Source organism: Poecilia reticulata, chromosome 17 (genome assembly GCF_904066995.2).
Source record: "Poecilia reticulata chromosome 17, P_reticulata-male-v2, whole genome shotgun sequence".
Lineage (NCBI taxonomy): Eukaryota > Metazoa > Chordata > Actinopteri > Cyprinodontiformes > Poeciliidae > Poecilia > Poecilia reticulata.
The window spans coordinates 5,292,272-5,316,360 of NC_088846.1; the positions used below are offsets into that span (position 1 = coordinate 5,292,272).

The window sequence follows — 24,089 nt, forward strand, 5'->3', positions numbered from 1 at the left end:
TCACCATCCAGAAACCACTTGCTGCATTCTTGTTTTTTGTGCAGGAGGCTCCACTACTGCTTTTCAAAAATGTACGGATGTATAACTGCACGTGTTTGAAGCCATTTTCACATGAGTGTAAATGCTGAGTTGGGGGTGAGGGTGTGGCCAACAGTAACTTATTTGGATTTAAAGTGACAACAGGTCCTAACACAGTTCATTCTGGAAGGAGCTCAAAATAGACAGAACTGAGCATAAAAATGTAAAAAAAAAAAATTAAAGAACATGTTTTGTATAGACATTTCCTAACCTGTTAAAGAAAACATAACAGGTCACCTTTAAAATGCGATTGGAAAGAAATGCAGAAATGTTCGTTCGTACTGCAGCAGTAATACCATGAGAGACTGAAAGAATTGTCAGGGAAAAATGTGTTTCTCTTCATGGTTTTCATACAGTCTTCTGGTAATTATTAGAAACTTGATAAGGAACAATAGCACAGAAAACTTCTACAGAGAGGTTGGGGTGCTTTGTTATTATGTTTAGGACGTAGTGCCAGTAAGTACAGCACTACCTTCAGGGTTCTTTTACCTAAAAACCTTTATGCACCAGCCTTGTTGCTGGTGGTGAGTTGCGAAAACGCCTCCATATTGCACATAACTTAGCATAGGCAGGTTGTTTTGAACAAAAACCTCAGCTTTCCATTCACTTATTCCATTCACTGGTGTGTTTGGTTCAGTCAGACACATTCATGAAAATAAAAACAACTTCATACTTTAGACGTTTGATGTCACACCTATAATATCTCTTACATTTTCAAATTTGCTCGCTATTTTTTTAATTTAACACCCGTTGTTTCATAGGTTAGCTCTAACAGTTACAACAAAGTTCATATTTGGGAAGTAACAGGAAAAAGATGCATAGTTCTCAGTGCCATATAAGTTATCTAGTCAGTACATAAGGTATATTGGTCAGTTCTTTAATAATTCAAAAGAATTGCTATTTGAGTTGTTTTTTTTAAATAAATTTTAAATTAAGTTATTTCTTGATAAACATAACAGTAGTAATGAAGTTTTAAAATATGTGTTTTATGTGAGAACTATTCTACTTTTGGGAGCGCCATATTTGCATGGATCCATAAACAGCAGCTTAGTGTGCTTATGCCTTTTGCTGGCTGTGTGCTGATAAGGTGGGGAAATTATTGATGGTCTTTCATCCACCTCAATAAAACTCTTTATGGGGTGCCACATGGCTCAGTGGTAGAGGCTACAGTCCTGTACGCAGTCATCCCCGGTTCCTTTTCTCTCTGCCCGTCTTCCTGCCTAGCTACCAAAGAATAAAGCCACAAAAAACCTTCAAAAATTTCAACTCTATGTAAAAATTATTCAACACCCACTTGGAAAGTAGAGCTTATTGGCAAAGTGTGTAAACTAGCAGCTGTTTGCAACAGATCATTCACAATTAATGTTTGTGAATCAATGCAACCACGACATTCCTCCAAACTTATTCAACCCTTACTATCCTTCATGACAAGCATCTTTCATTTTTAGTAAGGCATCCTTCTGGTGCCTGCATTTAGCGTTTCCTGTGGTTTCAAACTGTAATGCTTAATCCATGGTTCATGTAAAACGCTTCAGTCAAAAAAATGTGTCATGAAGAGGAAAAAAAACAACATATACGTTGCAGGGCCTCGCATCCGAACTATGAAAAAGCTGCAACTTTTTGTCCAGAAACTACGGTACCTTTTAGTCTACGTTAACAACATACAGAAAAAAGTTTTTTTCTGTATGTGGAGAGTGGAGAGTATTAGGCTCACACTAAAAAGATTTTAAAAAGCTAAAATTGCGAGAATAAAGTAGTAATACTATGACAATAGAGTCATAGTATTATGAGAATAGTCATTTTACAAGAATAATCTCATAAAATTGAGAGAACAAACTTATAATATTACAAGAATAAAATCGTACCAGAATTAAGTCTAAATAAGAAGGATCGAGTCATAGTCCTATATCATATTATCTTTGTATTTTATTTTTCTCAATATGGCCCTAATAATAATGCAATACGTCGTATGAATGGAAATGAAATCCAAAAATTTAGATAAGAGCCAGAAAAATGAAGGTCAAAATGTGAAACGGGTGTGAATACTTTTACATTCAATGCTAACATCGACACAGCTTTCTTAGCCAGTCGCTGTCGCTTGTTTTCTGACCTGACCAGCAAAGACTACATGCAAAACGTTTTCCTCCCGCTTCGCCGTGGTTACTTCTACTGTTTTGCCGCTCCATTGTGCCAGGCAAACAACAAAGGATGAAGTAACTTTTTTTTCTTTTACTTTGGATGTTGTTCATTTGTGGGTTTGTAGCCACGGGCCGAGTTCATTTATTAATTTTCCCTCTTCCTACCAGAGGAGTTCCAAGGCTTCGTTGGGAAGCTGCCAGTCCACTACGCTGTGAACACATCTGTCGTGGAGCACTTGTGGCGCATGGACAGCGGCCTGCTGCAGCGCCACAGGCAGCTGGAAACCAGCAGCAAGCAGCTCCTGGCCAGAGCCCGCCGCACCACTAACAAGCTCTTCAGCCTCAGCAAGAGGTGCCGAAAGCCGCCGAGGATTATCCTGCCGAGGCCGAGGTAAGACGCGGGACGGCCGGGGGGAACGAGAGGGGAGGGATGCTTGCGTTAACCCGAGCTGCTCCCCGGAACCCATAATTACCAGAATGATTTATGCGTGAGGCGGAGAGAGAGAGAGGGAAAGAGAGAGTAAGCAGCAGAGCGAGACGGCGCTTATTAGAAGGCACTTGAGGAAAAGTAGCCGGCGAGAGCGGAGAAAAGTGCTGACGGTAGCGAAGCTGCTTCCCCAGCCAGCCGAAGACAAAGGAACACGTCTGGCAAAACCCCCTCAAAAAAACAACAACAAAAAAAACCAACACAAATTTCTAACCATCTGCACAGAATCACTCTAATTTCTCATCAAATATTTGATTCATTTTATTAAAAATAACAGTGTTCCTGCTGCTGCGGGGATAGATAAGTTAGTCATTTCACTCCCACCTGGATGCTCTCTCTCTCTCTCTCGCTCGCAAATTTGATGGCTCTCTTATCAACACTCCATACTGAAAGCTATTTCTGGCAGGAAAATTAGCTAAATAATGCCGAGCCCATCAGTGTGCTTCTCATGTTAGTCCTTCTGGCTCCTCACCATCACACTCTGACAGCAACTCTGCTTCAAGCTTCTTCTATTAGAGGAGATTGAATTGGTTTGGCCTATTTAAATTTTTTTGTCATCCACAATTTACATGTTCTTTTTCCACACAAATTGTTGTTTTCATTCTTGTAATTAGGCCTGCTGAACGATAAATTATCCCACAAGTTACTGCGATAAACGACAATATTGCTTGTTTGGAGACCATTTTCAAGTCACATGATGGTGATGGCATATTAATGCATTTCTCAAAGATCAATAAACTTAAAATTCTGATGAACGTTTAACACCGGATCCTTAAGATACTTTAAATATCCAACAATAAATAAACAAAACAACAGAAACAACAAATAAAATTAATCATGAAGAAAAATTGCTCTTCTAGTTGAGACTAAAGCACCAGACTGAAGACTTCAGTCATCTAGATTTTGGTAGAAAGGGAGAGAGGAAAGAGAAAAACAATAAATCACGCAAATGGATATTATTGAGCTCATTTCAATTTATCATGTGATTAATTGTTGTATTGCTTATTGCAACAGGCCTGCTTGTAATTGTTTTCTACCCCCTTTGGACATGATGTGCTGGTTTGTATTAATCCATTGTGTTTTATAACTTCCCCCTTTTCGGTTTTTGTTGCTACCCTGTGTTGCCATAAGCACTCGCTCACCCCTCCGGATGATTGAATTCAGGTGTTCCAATCACTTCCACGGCCACAGGTGTATAAAACCCAGCGCATCGGCATGCAGACTGCCGGTAGAAATATTTGTGAGAGAATGAGCCTCTTTCAGTGGCTCGGTGGGTTCCAGTGCAGTGTCGTGATCGGAATACCGTCTGTGCAATAAGTCTAATTTTCCTGCATACTAAATATTCCAGAGTCAACTGTTGGTGGAATTATAACAAAGTGGGAGTGATTGGGAATGACAAGTGATCACAAAATGGAATGCCACTCAAAGTCACTAAGCGAGGGGTTCAGCTGAAGTTTCTTTAGAGAAAACAGATACAGACCTCCGAGCTTTATACGGCATTCAGAGTAGCTCTAAAAACTTTCATGGAATCTGTTTTCTTCCCCGAGCAGCTTATGTGAACAAGTGGAATGCAAAACGATAAATGAATTGCCGCGAGGTTGCCCACCACTGGACTGTAGAGCAGTGGATACGTGTTCTCTGGAGAGAGGCCTTTACGATTTATGTTTAGCAATCCACCGGACGGGTCTGGTTGCAACAGTTGCTTGGAGAACAGTAAGTTTGGTGCAGATGCAATTGTAGTGTAGGGCAGTGGTCCCCAACCTTTTTATTACCACGGACCGATCAAGACTTGGAAATTTTGCTGCGGCCCGGTTGGGGGGGAGGGGCGTGAAGCTCTACGTGCTTCACGCCCCTACGTGGCGAAGCAGTTTGAAGTTTCATTGCCTCATTAGCAGCCGGTTGCCGCATGTTACGCAGAGCAGGCTTGTAATGTGGGACTCATCTACCAGTCTGGGATAAATCCATTCTCCTGTCTCTTCTCTGGGCCTTTTCCCCTTTCCAAAGACATCTGATCTGTTTCTTACTCATTTTGTTGCTTGTGGGCTCAGCGTTGGCGCGCAAGTAACCGAGAGAATCCGGTTAAAGGATTTTCAAAATAAAAGATCCATCTATCCATCCATCCATTTTCTTTCACCCCTGTCCCTCAGTGGGGTCGAGAGGGTTGCTGGTGCCCATCTCCAGCTAACATTCCGGGCGAGAGGCGGGGTACACCCTGGACAGGTCGCCAGTCTGTCGCCAGAAATAAAAGATCCTCCAGACTCAAATAATACATGAAACGGAAATATTGAATTATTTCTTGCGTGGCCCGGTGCCAATTGGTCCATGGACCGGGAGTTGGGGACCACTTGTGTAGGGGATATACTTCCTTACACTGGCATCCTTAAAAACTCCTAAAAAAATAAATTCATGCAGTAAAATGAAAGCCTTAAAATGTCTTTAATTCATTTTAAAAATGTAAGTTGTCTTAGATATCTTCAAAAGTTTGAGTCATTACATTCAGTGACTCTAGGCACTCGGTAAGTACCTGCTAATAATCCCTTGCTATTTAGCCAGCTGGCTTTTTTTGTTTTGCATCCATCATGGAGAAGAACAAGTTGGCTGGACGATGTTCGTTTTTACCACAGGCTCATTTCTGTTGCCAACACTTACGAGCCAGCAGGACCCCCCAATCATTCTCAATAGTTATAATTTTTCCAGTCTTAAATTTCATACAAGCTGGCATTACAAAGTCTTACATTCAACTTGCTGAAATCTGCAGATACCGGGCCAAAAATTGCAACATTTTGGTGACTTTATACATGAATTACTGAACTTTAACATCAGAACATAATAGGGTGAGCACCTAAAGGGAATCCACCTCGAATGTTACTTTTTATGGTGAAAAATGTATATGGCAGCTTGCAAAGTGAATAGGAATAAGCCCAAGAGCAGTAGCTAGGAACTCTAACAGACTTGCACACTACCCAGGGATTTAATAGCAAGCCCAGTCTACTAGTAATTGGCCACAGTGGACTGTTTGTCACCAAAAACAGAAATTCAAAACACAGAAATTCTCTGTGTTTTGGTCCATGCTGTAGTTTAGGTGCTAGTTCCAACCAGCAACGCTTCTCTGCTGCTCAAAAGTCACTATAGAAGACTCCACATCAGCAGGCCACGAAGTGCTTGAGTTAAACTTAGAAACAATGGAATGGAACAGCTGAAAGTCAACATTTTCTTCACACAATCAGTCTGTGTTTTACTCATGATGCTCAACCTTTATTACTGTAATGTAGCCAAAATGGCGTCATAAGGACCCCAAACTCAAACTGTCCATCTACAGTTTGTTTTCTCTCACATTATTTTTTCTAAAAAAAAAAAAAAGGCCAAATAAGACTAGCTAATTATTGTTCATAAACAAGAGTATTACATTAAACAGATATTTGGAGAGAACGGTCTTATCTATATGATGAAGTGATCCGTGGACATCCGTGGTGTTTTGCACAGAAGACACATAAAAAACATATAGATAGTAATATTACCTTTTTTTTTTATTTGAGACACTTCATGCTCACAAACAACACTTATGTTTGCCTCAATAGTCTGGCTGTTGACTCTGCTAGAGCTTCTTGTTTTTGTCATGTGGTATTTGTTGTGTCCTTGTCTCACAGTCAAGATTCAAATGTCTTTATTGTCCCAGGACACGATGCGTTTCTAACAGAGTGACTGTTTCCATGGAGACATTTGTCCTCTTTACTTTCAAAATCTTGTCCACTTTTCCTGTGTAGAATTTTGGGGAACCTAAGATCATCTTCCTTCTTTCCGGTGCCATCACACACACATAGGCACACATCTATTTGACATATTCCTGTTTTTGTCAAAAAAAAAACTGTTTCTAACAATAGACATAAAACAATACAGATACGGTAGAAACCAGATATTCACACACATTCACAGGTGTGCCTTGATTTGCCTCAAATGTGTCAGTTATCATATCAGAAGTTTATGGAAGGAAACCCAAATGGTTTGACCCAAGACATACAGTTTAAAAGACAGTTATCCCTGATACTGATCAAATGTATGTCAACTTTTGAATATGAGGAAAGTTACAAAACAAATTCTAAAAAATGTCCTCGCCAAGTTTTCTGGGATTTAGCAAATAGAAATAAATTTGGTAATTCTAATTAAGCTAAAAGTTTGGTCTGATTTAACTTCAGACAGGGAGAAAAATGTGATTGTGTCTTTTTATACAATGTGTCAATATCTGGTTTCAACCGTATGCTTTAAAAATTAAAGGCTCCAAAAGTCCAAAGTTATTGCTTTAAAATTGTGATATTTCAAGTTTTTTTGTCAAACTAAATGCCACTTTAGAGGGCTAATAAATTATTTTATTATCCTAATGGAGCCAGTAGAGCAGCGTGGCGTCTCCAGACCCGATGTCTTCTCAGTCAGCTTGTTGTCTCTCCCATCAGGTCCCTGCTCTTCTGGCTGAACGGCGCTCTCTCCACGCTGTACTGCAGTGAGAACAAGCAGGTGGGCATTTACAGCGAGAGGAGCCGCAGCTGCTCCTGCCCCTACGACCACCCGCCGTGCCAGGGGCCGCTGCCCTGCTCCGTGGGCGACGGCCCCCGCTGCGCCTCCTGCTCTGCCGAGAACCGGACCCGGTGCGCCGGCTGCAACCCGGGCTTCACCCTGACCCAGGGGGCGTGCCGCCCCGCCGTGCCTGACCCCACCGACCCTTACCTGGGCATGGAGAGTGACAGAGACCTGCAGGACCTGGAGTTGCGCTTCCTGATCCAGCGCCGCGACCCGCGCCTGGCGCTGCATGGCGTCTTTGTGAGCAACGACGTGCGCATCAACACCTGGTTTGACCCGTCTTGGAGGAAGAGGATGCTGCTCACGCTCAAGAGCAACCGAGTCAAATCCAACCGGGTCCACGTGCTCCTGGGACTCGCCCTGCAGTTCTGCCTCACCAGGAACAGCACCCTGGAGCCCACCCTGTCACTGTTCGTCAACCCTTTCGGGGGCAGCCATTCCGAGAGCTGGACCATGCCGATCGGTCAGCACGGATATCCCGACTGGGAGCGCACCAGGCTGGACATCCCGCTGGACTGCTACAACTGGACGCTGACTCTGGGAAACAGGTGGAAAAGCTTTTTTGAGACCGTCCACTTCTACCTGAGGAGTTACAGCCGGGACTCGGCGGGAGGAAGCAAGAACGCGAGTCTGTACATCGACCCACCGGAGGACCCAGAGCCGTCCAGCAACGTCGGCTACATGAAGGTGAACAGCATGCAGCTGTTTGGGTACAGTGTACACTTTGACCCCGAAGCCATCCAGGACCTGATCCTGCAGATAGACTACCCGTACACTCAGGGATCCCAGGACTCGGCCCTGCTGCAGCTGGTGGAGCTGCGTTACCGTGTCAACCGCCTGTCTCCACCGGGGGCGCCGCATGTGGACCTGTTTGCCTGCCTGCTCCGTCACAGGCTCAAGTTGTCCGGCGCCGACGTGACGCGGATACTCACTGCCCTGCAAGCTTTCAGTGCCAAACATCCAAACTACACAGAGTACGAGGTGAATAAGCTGTGCAGCTAATGGCCTCGCTACTCAATGTTTTTCTTTTTCCTTTTTTTTTACTCTTTTCTCGGCACAGACAGGACCAGAATCCATGGGCAGCTGGATCATATTGTGTTGTGTGTGGTATGTTGTTTACGGCTGTGCTGTACATACACAACGTGCAATTAAATTTGATGTTTTTTTTATATTTTCAGTTGCAGATTTCTGGAGCTCCTTTCCAAAAAAAAAAAATTTTTTTTTAATCATCTTCATATACGACGCCTTTGAGAAGTATTCACCCCTTGAAATTCTACCCATTTTGCCAGGTTGTCTCAATATTTTAAAGTTTTAATTGGAAACCTATACCTTTTCTGTATTTTTAATGATAAAAAACTCTAAAAATCTGACATTAGAGTGTGTATCCTTAAAAAGTCTTAAATTAGTGTATCTAAAGTCTTACATTAGGGTATTTGCAATTAAGGTCTTAAAATGTCTTAAATTCATAAAAACAAAATGTACATTGACTTTCAATATGTTAATCACAAGTCTTAAATTTGCTCTTTGCAAATATCTATTTGTAGATATTCTATCTTATAATTCACACTCAGACGTCTTCATTGGGTTCTGTGACTTGAGACGGTTGAGGCTACGGTAACTTACTGCTAACATACCCTTGCTTGCTAGCTTTGTCACGCATATATGGGTAGACAAATGTATTGTTTGTTATAAGTGAACTAACCCACTCAAGACACCAAGACACACTGAATGTGTGCCTTAATAAAATCCTGCAGCTTTTTCTTTGTCAAATATCCTAATTTTGCTTATAAATAATAAAACAGTCCAAATCTTTCATTCACTCTCAAACGAAAAACGATGTTAAGTGATGTCAAGATGACCGAAGTTCTTTTTTCATTCCCCACTTAAAAATCACATTGTATGCAAAAAATACTTTAAAAAAACTGAAAATGTACTGGCAGAAAATTACCAGGATCAAATCTGTCCAACAGACCTGCGCCTTTAATGGTGGCGGAAGATTGTTCTATCAAGTACTGACATCCGACTCCAAATGTACGATACAGTTGTCAGAATTATTTTTTTGTGCGATTTGCCTTCCACTTCACTATTAGCAGTTACTTTCCATTTTATATTGGCATAAAACCATAAGAAAACACACTGACGTTTGAATTCTTAACATGAAAGTGAAAATATTCAAGGGCCGTGAATACTTTTCCAAGAACTCTGTAGTTTAACACTTAGACTCTTCTCTGGATAATCTTTGAGAATCTGAAATGTGTGTTTTGTTGGGGGGTTTTTCACACATAATGTTCAGATTTTATTCTCCCTCCCCACACAGACACACACCGTTCCTCTCCTTCCCACTTGAGAGTCTGAGTGGTGTGTGTGCTGTGTTGTTTTTGCCCATCTGGAACCTCAGAACACAAGGTCCCCATTCTCCATTCAGCGAGCGGCATCGCCACTGATTACTAAGTATATAGTGAGAGGAAGGAGGGCTGGGAGTTGCCTTCTTCGGTTCCTCCGCCGTCCCTGTACGCCATTCACAGTTACTGTGATGGATGAGTGGGGCAGCTGCAGAGACATGCCCGGCATCAAACAACAGCAGAGCGAGGATATCAGCCGCACGGACAGCGCTCGCGAGCTCACCCAGCGCACCTCGCACGCGCTCTCTCTCTCTCTCTCGGTTCTGGCCGAAATGGAAATCAACTTTAATCCCCCCGAGGGTTGTCGGCGTCGGTAGCCACAGGGTAGCCGCCGTGGTGCTGCTTTGATTGGGCTGGCATCTAGGTGAGCTCGCGAAACGAAAAATTGTGGCTTCATCAACATTCGCCGCACGCGCTTTCTCCCGAGATTGAAGACAGACACAATCTTCTCTGATGCCGTCATTCCGAATGAATGGGAACGAGGCCCGGGCGACGGTGTTTTGATTGTGAGATGAGCGGCTCCAAAACCCACACGCACAGTTACTGTACGACGCACCCAGCCGGAATGGTAATCTTAAATCGGTTTACGTGGCAGACGATCGATTGTCGGGGCTTAAAACTGAGCCCGAGGCACCGACTTCATTACAAGTTTTAGCACCACTTCCAACAGGCTGCTTTTAAGCTTCGGCATTGATTTTTCAGTGTTCAGTGGCCGGTTTTCAGACACAGCTCTGTCTCCAGACTGTGAGCCTTTTTATTGAGTTATCAAACATAACACGAGTATTGGCTAATTTAGCCCTCTCTCTGAATAATCACTTTTTATAGTTCTGTTTTTACAACCTGACTGCTTCCCCCCTCCTTCCTCCCGCCTCCTTCATGTTCTCGTTAAGTTAAAGTTTGTAAAGCTGCAGCTGGAATATTCAACCAAATAGAAAGTTTTGCACTGTGTTCAGAAAGGACTGCGGGGGAAAAAAATATTACAAAAATCTGGACCGAATCCCAGGAAAGGGTTAAGTCCTTGGGTTTAATAGGGAGCATCTGCTGTGCTTTTAAACCTTTTAAACAAGCAAATATTCTGCATCTGGGCATGAAAATGTGCTGCAGAGTTGTTGGAAATGCTCCAGAGTAGCTCTGGCGTGTTGGGAAGAAGGGAATAAGAAACAGTGGTAGCGGGGCTTCCATTTGGAAAGCAAATATGGGTTTATAGACGCTCACCTCATCCCGCTAATCAGTCTGTAAAACTTTCAGCTTGTTATTGGCTGGAGCTGCTTCGCAGGGCATCCATTTTAAATGATTTGCTTTCAGGGTCACGGCACAGAACACCGCGAGAGGAGATGTGTTGATGAACCGTTCCAAACGGCATAACTAAAATGCTCTTTTTTCCCCCCCCCCAGCTGTCAAGAAGGATTGATTCGTTGGTTTGTGCTCGCCTGTTGTTTGCCACAAATGTTATCTCCAAAACGGACTTTTACAGTTTATGTAAATGAGCTGAATGACCTCTTAGCCCATCATGATGAATTATTTTTGGAAGAACAGTATGGCGTGGCGTTTGTGAAGTTACACAGTAAAAAAAAAAAAAAAAAATACTGCAATTTTGTGGTTTCTTTAGCCTGTGGGTGTTTATATTTCAGTCGTGTTTTCGCTATGTTAGGCATAAATATATGAATGTAGCTGCTTCAGTAGAGCAGCTACTGATGTTTTTACCCCCAAAAATATATTGATTCATTTTTGTAGAAATAATTTTCCCTAAAGAAAGAGAAAACAGGAAGTCTTAAATTTTGATAGCCGCTTTAGAGGTTCACAACATCAAGTTTTAATTTTGATAGTCCACTTGCACTTATGTGCAAGCTGATTTTAATATTTGCTAAATATTTAGCTAGAAACCTACATTTTTAATTAGCATACCAAATATTTAGTTAGGGAGCTAAATATTTAGCTATTGATCTGAATATGTAGTTAGAAGGCTACATATTTATTTAGCTAATGTAATATTCAGCTAGCAACCCAAATTTTTAGCTATCAACCAAAATATTTAGAAACTAAGTATTTAGTTACTACCTTAATATATAGTGAGGAAGCTAAAAATTTAGTTAGCAACCTTATTGTTTAGCTAACCACTTACATTTCCAGTAAACAACCTAAATGTTTAGTAAACAAGCTGGATATATTTGCTTGCTTTGCTAAATGTTTAGCTAGCAATTTAACTTTTTAGTTTAGTTTAATTAGAAGTCGAAATATTTTGTGAGCAAGCCGAGTATTTAGGTCTGAACTAAATATTTAGTTTGGAAAATAAATATTTACTTTGGAACAATAATGAAATGAAATATTTAGTTTTAAATTTAGCTCAATGACTTCATTAATAAATTCAATGACATCCAGGTTTAAGTCGGTGACTCAATCTGTTGGGTTTATTTAGTTAGGAAACCATTTTACAAATTGGCAAAAGAAACTGATCTTCACTGCTTTGTTTTGCGTCTAGGAAAATACTAAAAAAACGTGATGACTGGTGGAACCGATTTTGACTTTTTATCAGATCAAGTAAAGAACGTAAACTCTTCGCTGGATGTCGCCGCGTTGATCTGCCCTCCATGAAGAAGCCATTTAATGTTCCTGCCTCGACGACAATATATGCATCATTATCCTGAAAAATGACCTAACCTCCTCTGAACTGATGGAATGAGAAAAATGATATTCTGCCTGTGTGATTCCTGCAGAGGTAATGACTGTCAGCTGCAGTGCTCCACCTGACACGCAGCCATACATCATCCATGACTGTCAAAATATGCTTGTTATCTTCATTTCTTTTCATGTTTCACTGAAAGTGGCATCAAACAAATTCCAGCACTATCACCCCGGTCAAGGAATCATCACTGAATCCCACTTTCATTCAGTCATCCAGTCTTCACCATGGAGGTAGGTTTCCATTTCCTTCAGGCAGTTTATTTTTTACATTTCTGTCATAAGTTTTATCCACTTTCACCAAACATTTCTGTCAAACAGCTGAAAACCAGCCTCTCTTTAAAAACCTCTCTGAGTTCATTAGCCACCAGTGGAGGTATCCCACACAGATGGAAGCTCTCTGAAGTTGCAGAACCGCAGGAGGCTCCGCGATTCTGGCTGCTCTGAAGCATAAAACACATCAGCAAAGTCAAAAAAAAGAAGAATAATTCTGCCTCTGTGTCTGTTAACCCCTTGTAGATTATTGCTGCAAATTTGTTTTAAACTGCTTCAGCTCGCTGCGTAAATTTGGTCATCTGTGTACAAAAAACAAACGTTTGTATCTTTTTGACAGCAAATAATTTCTCTGTTTTTCTATATTTGCAAGTCGATCCAGGCTGTAAGGGATTAGGCCACACTAGAGGCATCTGGATGTCTTTATTAACACTTATTGGACGTCGTGCTGAAGCGTGCGGTCCGATGTGTGGGTCTGGTGAGAACTGCTGCGTGTCAAATGTTTCACAGTGGGGATCCTGTGTGGTATGATCCTGTAGCCAGCTGGCAGGCCGTCTGCTGTCCACTACATCACAGCCCTGAACAGCACAGCTGCCTTACATAAGCTGACTGTTGCAGGTTGTAGTCGATCGGCTCAGTGGGTCGACTTCAACCCGCCTACCCACTTTAGTTCTTTCTGAAATCACACAGAAACGTTCAGAGGACGACCATGACCCAGTATGAATTTTTTTTGTATCTCCGTGTTTCTTTAACAAAATCTTTTTCTGTTTCCTTTTCTTTGAGGTTTTTTTTTTTTTTGTCCTGGTCCTTCGTTGCCTTAACAGTCTCTCCCATACTTCACTCAAAACATAGAAAATGGCTCTGATTTCCGTTACAAATGTGTGAAAAACTTTCTCGATATTCCGCAAAAATTGACAAAAGAACAGCATTTCACAAATATGTCGATTCCATTAGATTAAAAATGCTATTCAGTTCACACGTGAATGCATTTGCTCATGTGATAAGTCGTTCAAAAACATGCAACTACATCCTGTTGTCTTGTTCTTCCTGGTTTGCAACAGTAACAACATCCTGTTGTTGATCACGTGACTCTTGTGACACGACAAAAGGCGTTTCCGTTTTGTGAAACACACCAATTTTGATTCAGCCAACAAAAAAGAAACACTTCATCCTAAAGCCAAAACATTTTAGTTAACAAACTTTTTTTTTTAATTGCAATGTTTCCAATAAGCAAATTTATTTTTGAAATGTCAGATTGTGTAATAATATGGCCAATGGAAACACAGCTACTGACATGGTGTTCTCCTCCCCTTCCTTCTCGAGGATTGGCCAAAGTCGAACCATTTCGCTCGGGGGTCTGTGGGTGAGTGAGACTGGTCTGAAGTTTGCGGTTGCATTTTTTTTGCAAATATCTTCAACTTGTCCGTTTCCACTATCTGGTTTTTGTATTCGCAGGCAACCAGAACATTTTTGAGGAGCATTTATCAGATATGGTGAGGAATTCTGTACATTTTTATGAGCCTTCAAGAAAACACGTAGATTGTGGTGTTTGATCACACATTGAGTCTTCTGATATTTCTTGTTCTCAGCAATAAATCCTAGATGATTAAATGCTGTGTTACCATGACTCGGGCTGCACAGTGGCGCAGTTGATAGAGCTGTTGCCTTGCAGCAAGAAGGTTCTGGGTTCGATTCCCGGCCTGGGGTCTTTCTGCATGGAGTTTGCATGTTCTCCCTGTGCATGTGTGGGTTTTCTCCGGGTACTCCGGTTTCCTCTCACAGTCCAAAAACATGACTGTCCGGTTAATTGGTCTCTCTAAATTGTCCCTAGGTGTGAGTGTGTGTGTGCATGGTTGTGTGTCCTGTGTGTCTCTGTGTTGCCCTGCGACAGACTGGCGACCTGTCCAGAGTGTACCCCGCCTCTCGCCCGGAACGTTAGCTGGAGATGGGCACCAGCAACCCTCCCGACCCCACTGAGGGACAAGGGTGAAAGAAAATGGATGGATGGATGGATGGTTACCATGACTCCATTCAGGTATAGGTTCCTCGTGAGTTCAGTGTGTTCTGTGATCAGTGTTTGACCCATAAAACAGAAGTACTTCCTGAACAAGACTTGGATTTGTCTTTGAGTCATGAGGAAGCCATATTTGTTGGAGCTGTATGTCGACATTCCAGAGCTGACCTGACCGTTTCGTTAGAAAGCGGTAGGGGGTTTCCCCTGGCGGTCTGCGCCACGTGTGAAAGGTCTGTGTGGATTCACACGTCCAGAAACCACGTGAGCGCGCGCCGACTGTTCGGCTTCGGCTGAAGTATGGGACAACTTTCAAAGGTTTGCTTTTTCAACCTTCACAGTTTGTTCACGCTGCAAAAACACAAAGTCTCATCGAGTGTTTTTAGCTGGTTTCTAGTGTGCACTTGAAAAAATGCCAAACTACCTCACAGGTAACCTTGCGGAAAGATAAAGCAGCTTGTTTTAAGTCAATAACTCTTGAATATTGATCAAAAGCACTAGAGCCACTGGCAGATTTTTTCACTCATTAAATGGGAAAAAAAAAACATCGTTAAGAGTTAAAATAATCTACCAGTGGAACGTGTCGTTTGTTTTTAATCAATATTCAAGAATTATTGACTTAAAGCAAGCGCTTGTGTCTTGCTGAAAAGTTGCTTGTAAGTTAGTTGTATCTTATTTCATGTGTACGAAGATATTTACTGTAGAAACTAGACAAAAATGCTGGGGAAGATTTTATGTTTTTGCTCTCAGATGAATGTTCGCCTGACTGAGATCAACAAACATCTTTTGCCACGCTCTGTGTTGGTCTACCTTCTTAACGGACTTTTATAATCCCATATAAAATAGCGTTAGCTGACCTCTGTCCTGTCTTGACCGTGTTTCCGTTCAATCAGAGAGATGCAGCAGCTTTCTACGGTCACCAAGAACTGTCCTGTAAACAGACTTATTTGCGATATTAGACTCCCCCTGGGTTCTGTGATGATAATTAATCATCTAAGAAGAAAAAGAAGAATAGTTTCAAGACCAAACAAATAATTACACGAGCTAAAAACAGCCTCAGTCTGATCCAGGAGGAAAACAAGTGTTCAAAGGCAAATGTGTAGACGTCTCCTGGGTGCTGAGATTGAAACACAGCAGTGAGAGTGAGAGCAGACGGTAACGGGGAGATGCCTTTTGAACAAGTAGCCTGCAGTTACTAAGAGTCATTGAAAAACAAATGCTGCTGTTTATTAGTAGCAGGTTAGTCTAGTGGAGGAGCATGAAACCAGAGACGGGGGCGAATGTTTGAGAGTCAAATGACAAAACCAAAGATTTGAGCTTCAACTTACAGACACATTGATTCATATTATTTATAGTCAATTTTCATGTAATCAGAGTGAAAACAAGCTAGTAGATAATCTCTGATTTGAGGCATGGATTATGTTCTGTTAGGGGCACTTCTATCATTACGAAGGCATTTCCTGTTTTTCAAAATAAAAGGCAGGTAGTTAACATTCTCCCTCATTTGCTAACTACACTGCGCCTCACTCATGTTATCCTCCATAAAATGTTTTTATGATTAAGAGCCCCCAAGCCCTATGCAATGCAGTAGATGATGAAGAAGTGGGTAATATAAACACAGGTATTAACAAGTGAGGGGAGAAAGATGGAGAAAGGCTACAAGTGAACGGAGATGAGAGGAAAGGAGAGAAGGAAGCATAGAGAGAAGACGAGCCACCAACAGGCGTCTGCTTCTACAGCTGCAGAAAGAGAGAAAAGGCTAAACAACAGAGAAACCACGGCAACAATCAGCATGTTAGTGTAGAACAATTTTGATGTCACTAAAAAGTAAGCGACACAAGTTAATACAAGATGTAGTTAGTGGCAACCAGGCCTCAACGTGGAGCGTCTCCGAAAAACACCTGAATCAAAACACTTTGAGCAGCTAACAGTAGTTTTCTGCATCTGGAAACAATAGAATAAATGTTAAAAATCACAAATTGTAACATTTTTAGAATTACAGACAGTACAGGAGTTAACTTCCTTATCTATAATGAAGGAGTGTTATTGGTGGACTAGTTGACATACTGTTAATGAGAAAATTGTTATTTAAGTCATGAGAAACATGGACTGAAGAAAAATGACTAATTGACTGAACTGAGCTGAATGTTCGGACTTAAACCCGCCGTCGTGTTGCGTGAACACTCGACCGGGACGGAACGAAAAACAGAAACGTTTCTACAACGGCAATATCCACTGTTACTGGAGCAGAGAGGTTTATTGCAGAAAGACAAAACATTTTATTGGAAAAAAAAAATGTTTTCAACAGCAATGGCAAGAACAAGAAGTTTTACTTTGACAGTTCCCCTCGGATTAGATTACAGCAATTTCACTGCTCCGTACGTTTTATTTATTTATTTTTTTTATTCATTGAGGCTCTGAAAGATAGGACTGAGGTTTAAAGGTATTGGATTTTCTTTAACCACCGAGAGCTTAACCTCTAAGCTTTTGAATAAACCTTTTAAAAAGCTTCAAAATAAATCCTAAAGGATTATGGGTAATAAAAAGGCGAGAAACAGGAGTGTCAGCTTTAAAGGAAACCAGTTTTTGGAATAATCCCTGAAAATAGAGGACTAATGAAAAACACTACTCATGCCCTTTGAACTGTTCCCGTATTTTCTCAAGCTGCAGCTACAGGCTTTAACGATGTGACGTTTGTTCATATTCACCTTCACCACCAGACTCTGATACCCCTGAATAAAACACAGGTAACTGCCTTCTGACCTCACATTGTCCACCTGGTTGTAATTTAATCTCGGTGTGAGTGCGGCCGTTCCGTGAAGGCACCAGAGGATTTCATAAGAGAGCAAACGGCATCATGGAGACCAAGGAAAACAGCAGGCATGTCAGGGAGAAAGTGCGGAGACATTTAAAGCAGACTTGGGTAATAAAAGGATTTCGTCCCCTAAGGCAAGGAGAGGATTGATCAGAGGTAACTATGGAGGATCTGTAGTGACCCATATCCCAGTTAGGAGAACGTCTCTACAGCACAACCTGCATTTCACAGATATGCTGCTGGAAAAGGACTCAGACTGAGGTACAGGCTTTCAGGAGGAAAACAACGTTGACCAGACATTGTGAACAAAGAAGTTGCAGAAAACTGAAGAAGCTTTAGAATTGTAGTCTCCCTGTAGTTTCAGCAATGACGGCAAAGGAAGCGGACGAAGACGTTAAGTTTGTGCTGGCCACGCCTCCACTTCTCTCTCGTCAGTGGAGGATGGTCGTTTACATCCATTTCCAGCTGTTTCCGGTAAGCTTCATAGCATCAAACTGGCGCACTGCTTATGTCACGGCCAAACGTTAAGAGATTTAAGTTTGAAATAATACCTAAATGTTCATTTAACAGCAGAGAGCTCAGACCTCCGACACTAAGCGAAGCGTAGAACAAGGGCCTGGTTTCTACCACGGAAACTTGATGAGACTTTCTCTAAAAATGCTTTGAACTGCCTATAATAGATAAAACACGAAATATACAATAGCTTTTACCGTTCGTATTGCTCGGCATTACAGCAGAAATAATGCAGCATATCACTGTAAAAATCTTTCAATTTGAGGATACAAGCATCACAGTTGGCATGCTAACCCCTCAGGTTGTAAGTTTTTCATTTTTCCTAATGAAAATTCCAGGATGGTGGCCATTTTTGAGTCTTTTAAACTAGTGGCACTGATCGCGACATAACCGTTACCCAGATGTTCCAACAAACAAACAAAGCACAAAAAGAATGGCGACATCCGAAGACGTCCCAGGAGCTTCGTTTAAATATTCTTCAATACAGAAGCTCAGTGTGCAGCAATTTAAACAATGGTTGAAATGCAGAGGACTCAAAGAGAGCAGAAAGAAGCAGCGTTGGTTGGGAGGTAGGTTTTTTTTTTTCTGGATATTTGACTTGTACTGTTTGTTCACTACACAGGCTGACCGCTGATGTTTGTCCAAAACTAACATGGCCGAGATGCACTGTTCTGAATTATAGTAGCTTGATGGCGTTTTCAATCAGTGCTGTTATTGTCATCAAATGGTTTGGATGAACTCTTGTCACATCATATTTTTCAACTTTGGCTGTTCTTTTTTTTTAAATACAGCTTTAAAGTAATTTGTAGCAAAATAAAACGTCAAAACTGAAGCTGAGGACTTTGCTGTTTGTGAGTCTCACACCAGGCTTCAGCTGAAAGGAGACGAAGCGTGACACCGACTGAAGTGACACTCATCTTAATGTTTAGCATTAGCTTCTGCTCATTTAAAAAAAAAAAAAAGTGTTTAGCATGAGCAGAGCTAAGATCCTGGTTTAGCGAATCAGTGGTTAGTTTGTAAAGTCCACCACTGGCAGCAGCTGCTGGTGAAACCATACATTCTCTATTACAATCATGGTGGCCATTTTGAAAAATGTCCACCCGAAAAAGTCAACAAAAGATTAAATACATTATTATTATTAATAATATTATCATTGTATTATTATTAGTAGTATGGTTTTAAAGGGTGAATATTTATACAATTGTTATTTAACGTCTAAATTTGTGTAATTGTCATTATTTTGTACAGATCAATCTTCTGTCTGATATTTAACTTTTTTTTATTATTTCTTTTATCAGAAGTGAATCTCTTTTCTTTTTTTTATCGCAATTGATTTGTAAAAGCAAGAAAAAAAATAAACCATCCAAGAACAAAAAAATGACTTTGTGTACACACTACAAATACCTCATGATGTACAATTATACCATATGTTAATTATGATTAAAATGCAAAACAGAAATAAAACCTAGAATCAACATGATTTACTATAAATATACCTATCATCAGCATAATAAGTTGAGTTTCAACTTATTATGTTGAAACTTATTATGTTGAAACTGCCACCAGTTTTTCATTCAGCTGCATTTGCTCCTGCATGAACCCAAGTTTTTGCTCAGCTGTTTCTCCTTCTTCCAGGGTGAACTGAAAGGCCTCAGTAACACTTTTATAAATATAATCCCAAGAAGCTGCAGGATCTGTGCAATGGTGCTGTGATAAAAAAATAAATAAATAAAAAATCACTGTTAACGATATTTTACCATGAACACTAATACTTAAGTGAACAGCACCATGAATAATAAATCCTGTTAAACAACTGATATAGAGACTACTCCGTCACTCTAAATGCTTTTAATCACGCATATTTATTTTGGGAACAAAAGTTTAAAATAGACAAAACGTCAAAAGGTATCTTAAAACTTGACACAGAAAATAAATACATCTTATGAGTACAGTCACATATTACATACTCGGATTACTCTGCAGTTGTCAGGTGCATCAGAAAAGGAAAATAAGTTTACCAAGAGCTGCTCCAGGATCACTTTGTTGAATGATGTGGGGGGAAAACCTCATCTTTGCATGTCACCAAAACAAAGCAAATAATTGTACATATCAAAACAATCAGAATTACATCTAACATTGTTTTCGTCATGGGAAAAATACAATTGGTTGAGAAATACTTACAGTTAACAAATATCATCATCTACAACAATTTTCTACGGATAATTAAACTGCATTTAATTACCCTTGAAATGTTGAAACATGATTTATTTTTCTACTTTAATTAAAAATTCTCAATTAACATAAATTTGGACTATAATGAACAACAATTTAAGATTGTCAACACTTCCTCCACTGCTGAAACTACAGGCAGACTGAGACTGTAAAACGGTGAAGAAAATGAAAAAAACTGGACCAGCTGAGATTCTAACACGGATCCAAGTCGAGGGGAAAAAGTCAGACGGTTCTGCCAAGCAAGATTGTGATTTATTTCAACTAAACAGGAACACAGAAACCAGGATAGCATAATGTAGTCAACAATGTTTTGTTTTTTTTACTGTAAAAATGTATTTTCCATGACAACCACAATGGCCATCTTGACAAATAAAAAACAAAGAATTCCACACAAAAATAGTAAAATACTCAACGAATCCAGAATTCTTCTGGATTCCATGTGTTTCAACTGCCAAAGTTATGACAGAATGCTTTAGATCAAAGTATATTCGCTCTGTTTTTTTATTTATAATATTTAGTGAACATTAATGAACAAGTAAAGTAGTTGTGCCAGTTAGCCAAAGGCTGTTTTTCCATCTGTTGTCCCTGGATGGGTTTTACAAAGTCACTCTAATAAGACAAAAATAATGAATTTAAAACTGCCTCGACATTTAAACCTTACACTATAGCTTCATCTCAACATCAAGACATAAATCAAAGTTAGAAACTCTGGTCAGAAAATGACCAGAAATTGCTGTTAATAGTCAAAGTGCACGTCACACATTAAAGTACATTTTTCCTTCCGTTTTACAATTACTCACCACTTCTTGATCATTTTTCCACATAAAGTCAGTCGCCGCAGCAGGCTGCAGTCTCGCAGGGCTGTGTCTGTTCGGAATTGTTGGCAGATTAAATGGGGCTCTGCAGGAAGTCCTTTAACTCTGCAGGTTAGAGTGAACTGAAGCAGGCAGAAATTGCATGTAGCTGTTAGAAAAAACAACCACGAACATTTACAGAGAACAGACTTTCAGTTCAAGGAAAGCCAGGGCGGCCTCTGTGACTTGGACTGAGCCTTTGTGTGTGAGCAGCTTGGCTTCTTTCAGAGCTGCCCCGGGTTGTGTGGGCTGTCCGGAGGTCGGCTCTTCTCCTGGACGCTCTTGACGCCTTTAAACTTTACATTAAGACTCATCAGCGCAGAGTGTGGAGACTGAATCATCTCGGTCAGCATTTGAACCTAGTTGTCGATGCAAAGATTAGAAAAACCTCAGAAGGGCATTGTTATTATTTTTAATTCAAATGTCCTGTTGAGTTCATGACTGCAAAGAAAATCACTAACCAATTATGGGAAATGTTAACTGGGAAAAAACTATATGTATATATATGTTATTCATTCAGGATTATGGTAAAGATATTACATCTTATAAAATGTCACCAAATTAAAAAAACATTTTATGAAAAGAAATCCGAGGAAATCTGGTAGAATAAGTGGCAAAAGACCCGTATAAGAAAGGAACCATCAAAAAAAAAGAAAGACGAAATGTGACTTTAAAACCTAACAGTACATCTTAACAAAGTAAATAATTTGAAGTAACATAAATGTACAAAAACGTTGTGGTTGCTCGTTTCTATCAACTCATAGAACTCAAATTAATTTGGTTGCTTTGACTCATTTTTGTTTAAGTTTTGTTTAAATGAAAGCCCCACTGAGCATGGAATATATATATATATATATATATATATATATATATATATATATATATATATATATATATATATATAATTATCTGTACTTTGTGTTTATAAGTTCTAATATGGTGAACAAGTCACATTTTTTATGATCACCTACAGAAAACAAGTTGATATAATATTCTGGTGAAGTCTCTTTTTTTCCCCACTGATTACAGAGTGCAGATCATTTTTGTTGTGATGTATGAATGTGTTCTGGCTTTACGCTACATAAAGATGTATAATCATCTCAATCCAACACAATCATATAGACGCAGTCAGATTCAGAAACATACATTTGAAACGAGAAGTTTACATATGCAGAATAAAAAGACAAAACAAAAATCTCTCAAATGTTGTCAAAGTTTAGCTAACAGATAATTGTGTTGATTGTTATTTAGCTAAAATGAGAGAGAGAGAAAAAGAGAGAGAGAGAGAGAAAGAGAGAGAGAGGTTTAGTCTGACTTCACTTCAGACAGCGAGAGTAAAATGTGTATTTAAATTTTTATTCAGTGTATTTAAACATCTGGTTTCAACTGTGAAGTGAAATTGCCTCACAGTGTCGGTGGGTAAGAAGTCAACCAGCGTGAGGAAGTGGAGAGATGGAGAAAACCACGTGATAAGCAAATTATTTATTAAGCTCAATTGTTTAAATACGCCACAAAGTGTTGCGCTGCTTTGCCAAAAACAAGATTCTTTGATGCTTCTTGCAGGGCAGCACATGTCTTCTTTTCTTTTGAAAATAGAAATCAACAGGATGTAACAATTTACCAGCATCTTGCTTCAGCTGCAGCAAAACAGCTGGAACCTTAAAAGAGCCAAACGGAGCTGGAGGAGGAGGCTGCTGCTGCTGCTGCTGCTGCTGCTGCTGCTGCTGCTGCTGCTGCTGCTGCTGCTGCTGCAGCCTGCTGCCGCTGCTGCCGCTGCTGCTGCTGCTGCTGCTGCTGCTGCTGCTGCTGCTGCTGCTGCTGCCGCTGCCGCTGCCGCTGCTGCTGCTGCTGCTGCTGCTGCTGCTGCTGCTCTCTGTTGGCTGATGCTGTAAGAAATGTATTTTCTGAAGAAAGAAAAAAGAAATCAACACAAAAACAAAAAGATGACAGCAGTCCCAGAATGACAACCAGCAGCATGTGGACGTTCAGCTGACAGAGAATTTATGAACGACTACCGTTGTCACGACGCGGCTCACTTGTTTTACCCAGAGAAGCAGGAAGTGATTTAATTCAAATCAAAGAGCCAAACAAATACATGTTCTGTTCTGTTGTTCCATATCAGAGTCACTGTAATGCTAGAAATGTGTTATTTAGTGACACAACCAAAAGGAGGTTAAGTGAAATCTGAGTTTAGCCATAAACTGAGTCTGTGGTTCCAAACTAGCCACCATCTTCCTGTCGTCTTCTTTGTCATTTCCATCAGTAGTAACATCCGACTGGCGATCATGTGACTCGTGTGATACGAAAACACTGCTTCCATTAGAGTTTTGTGAAAATACTTATGTTTTGAAAAACCACCTCGTCCTATCGCAAAAACATTTTGTCAATAAACATTTTCTTTTTTTTAATGTTTCCATTAAGCAAATTTATTTTCATAATTTCTATTCGAGTGAATCTGTAAATGAATTTTATTCAGAGTGAATCTTCTGCACACTCACTTATAATCACTGATGATTGATTGATGATTCTAGCCAAATACATTTTGTGTTCATGTTCACAAGGGTGTGCATGTTCCATCCACTGACCACTAGGGGTTCTCCTAGAGGACGACCACCTCTTTGTTTGTAGACCTGATGTCACACCTGGAACCACTTCCTGTCTAAAAGCTTCGCTGATCAATTTCTGCAACATGTTCGACTCTGAACTGAAGACTCAGGTTTGTTTTTCTGTTTTTTGCATGTTCAGTGGGGAGTTTGATGAAGGTTCTCTGCCATTTTCTCTTTCATCTAATTTCTTCCCAGTTTTTGTGGCCAGCTGGAGAGTTTAGTAATTCGAGTGTTTGTTGTTTTGCTTAGACAAGAGTGATTTGTTGTTTTATTTCCTCAGAAACCCTGAAGTCTTTTTTTTTCCCCTTGTGTTTTTAAGGCTCTATGCCAGCGGAAAAACAGAAAGATAATCAACATAAGTTGAGTTTTCTTCTGGTTATTGAATTCCCCCACCCCAGACTGACTGACAGGGTTTCCATCCATCCATCC

The 24,089-nt window shown here is 40.4% G+C and overlaps 1 protein-coding gene across 1 annotated transcript in view; it reads left to right on the forward strand.

The window, feature by feature from the left end:
* The window catches only part of LOC103479034 (BMP/retinoic acid-inducible neural-specific protein 3-like), a 45,685-nt gene extending 37,239 nt beyond the window's left edge, over positions 1 to 8,446 (forward strand). Inside the window, exons 6-7 of the mRNA XM_008433240.3 lie at positions 2,385 to 2,607; positions 7,152 to 8,446. Coding sequence (XP_008431462.2) covers positions 2,385 to 2,607; positions 7,152 to 8,277 — 1,349 coding nt within the window. The 3' untranslated portion in view covers positions 8,278 to 8,446. The remainder of the gene's footprint in view (positions 1 to 2,384; positions 2,608 to 7,151) is intronic.
* Positions 8,447 to 24,089: the final 15,643 nt, after the last annotated feature.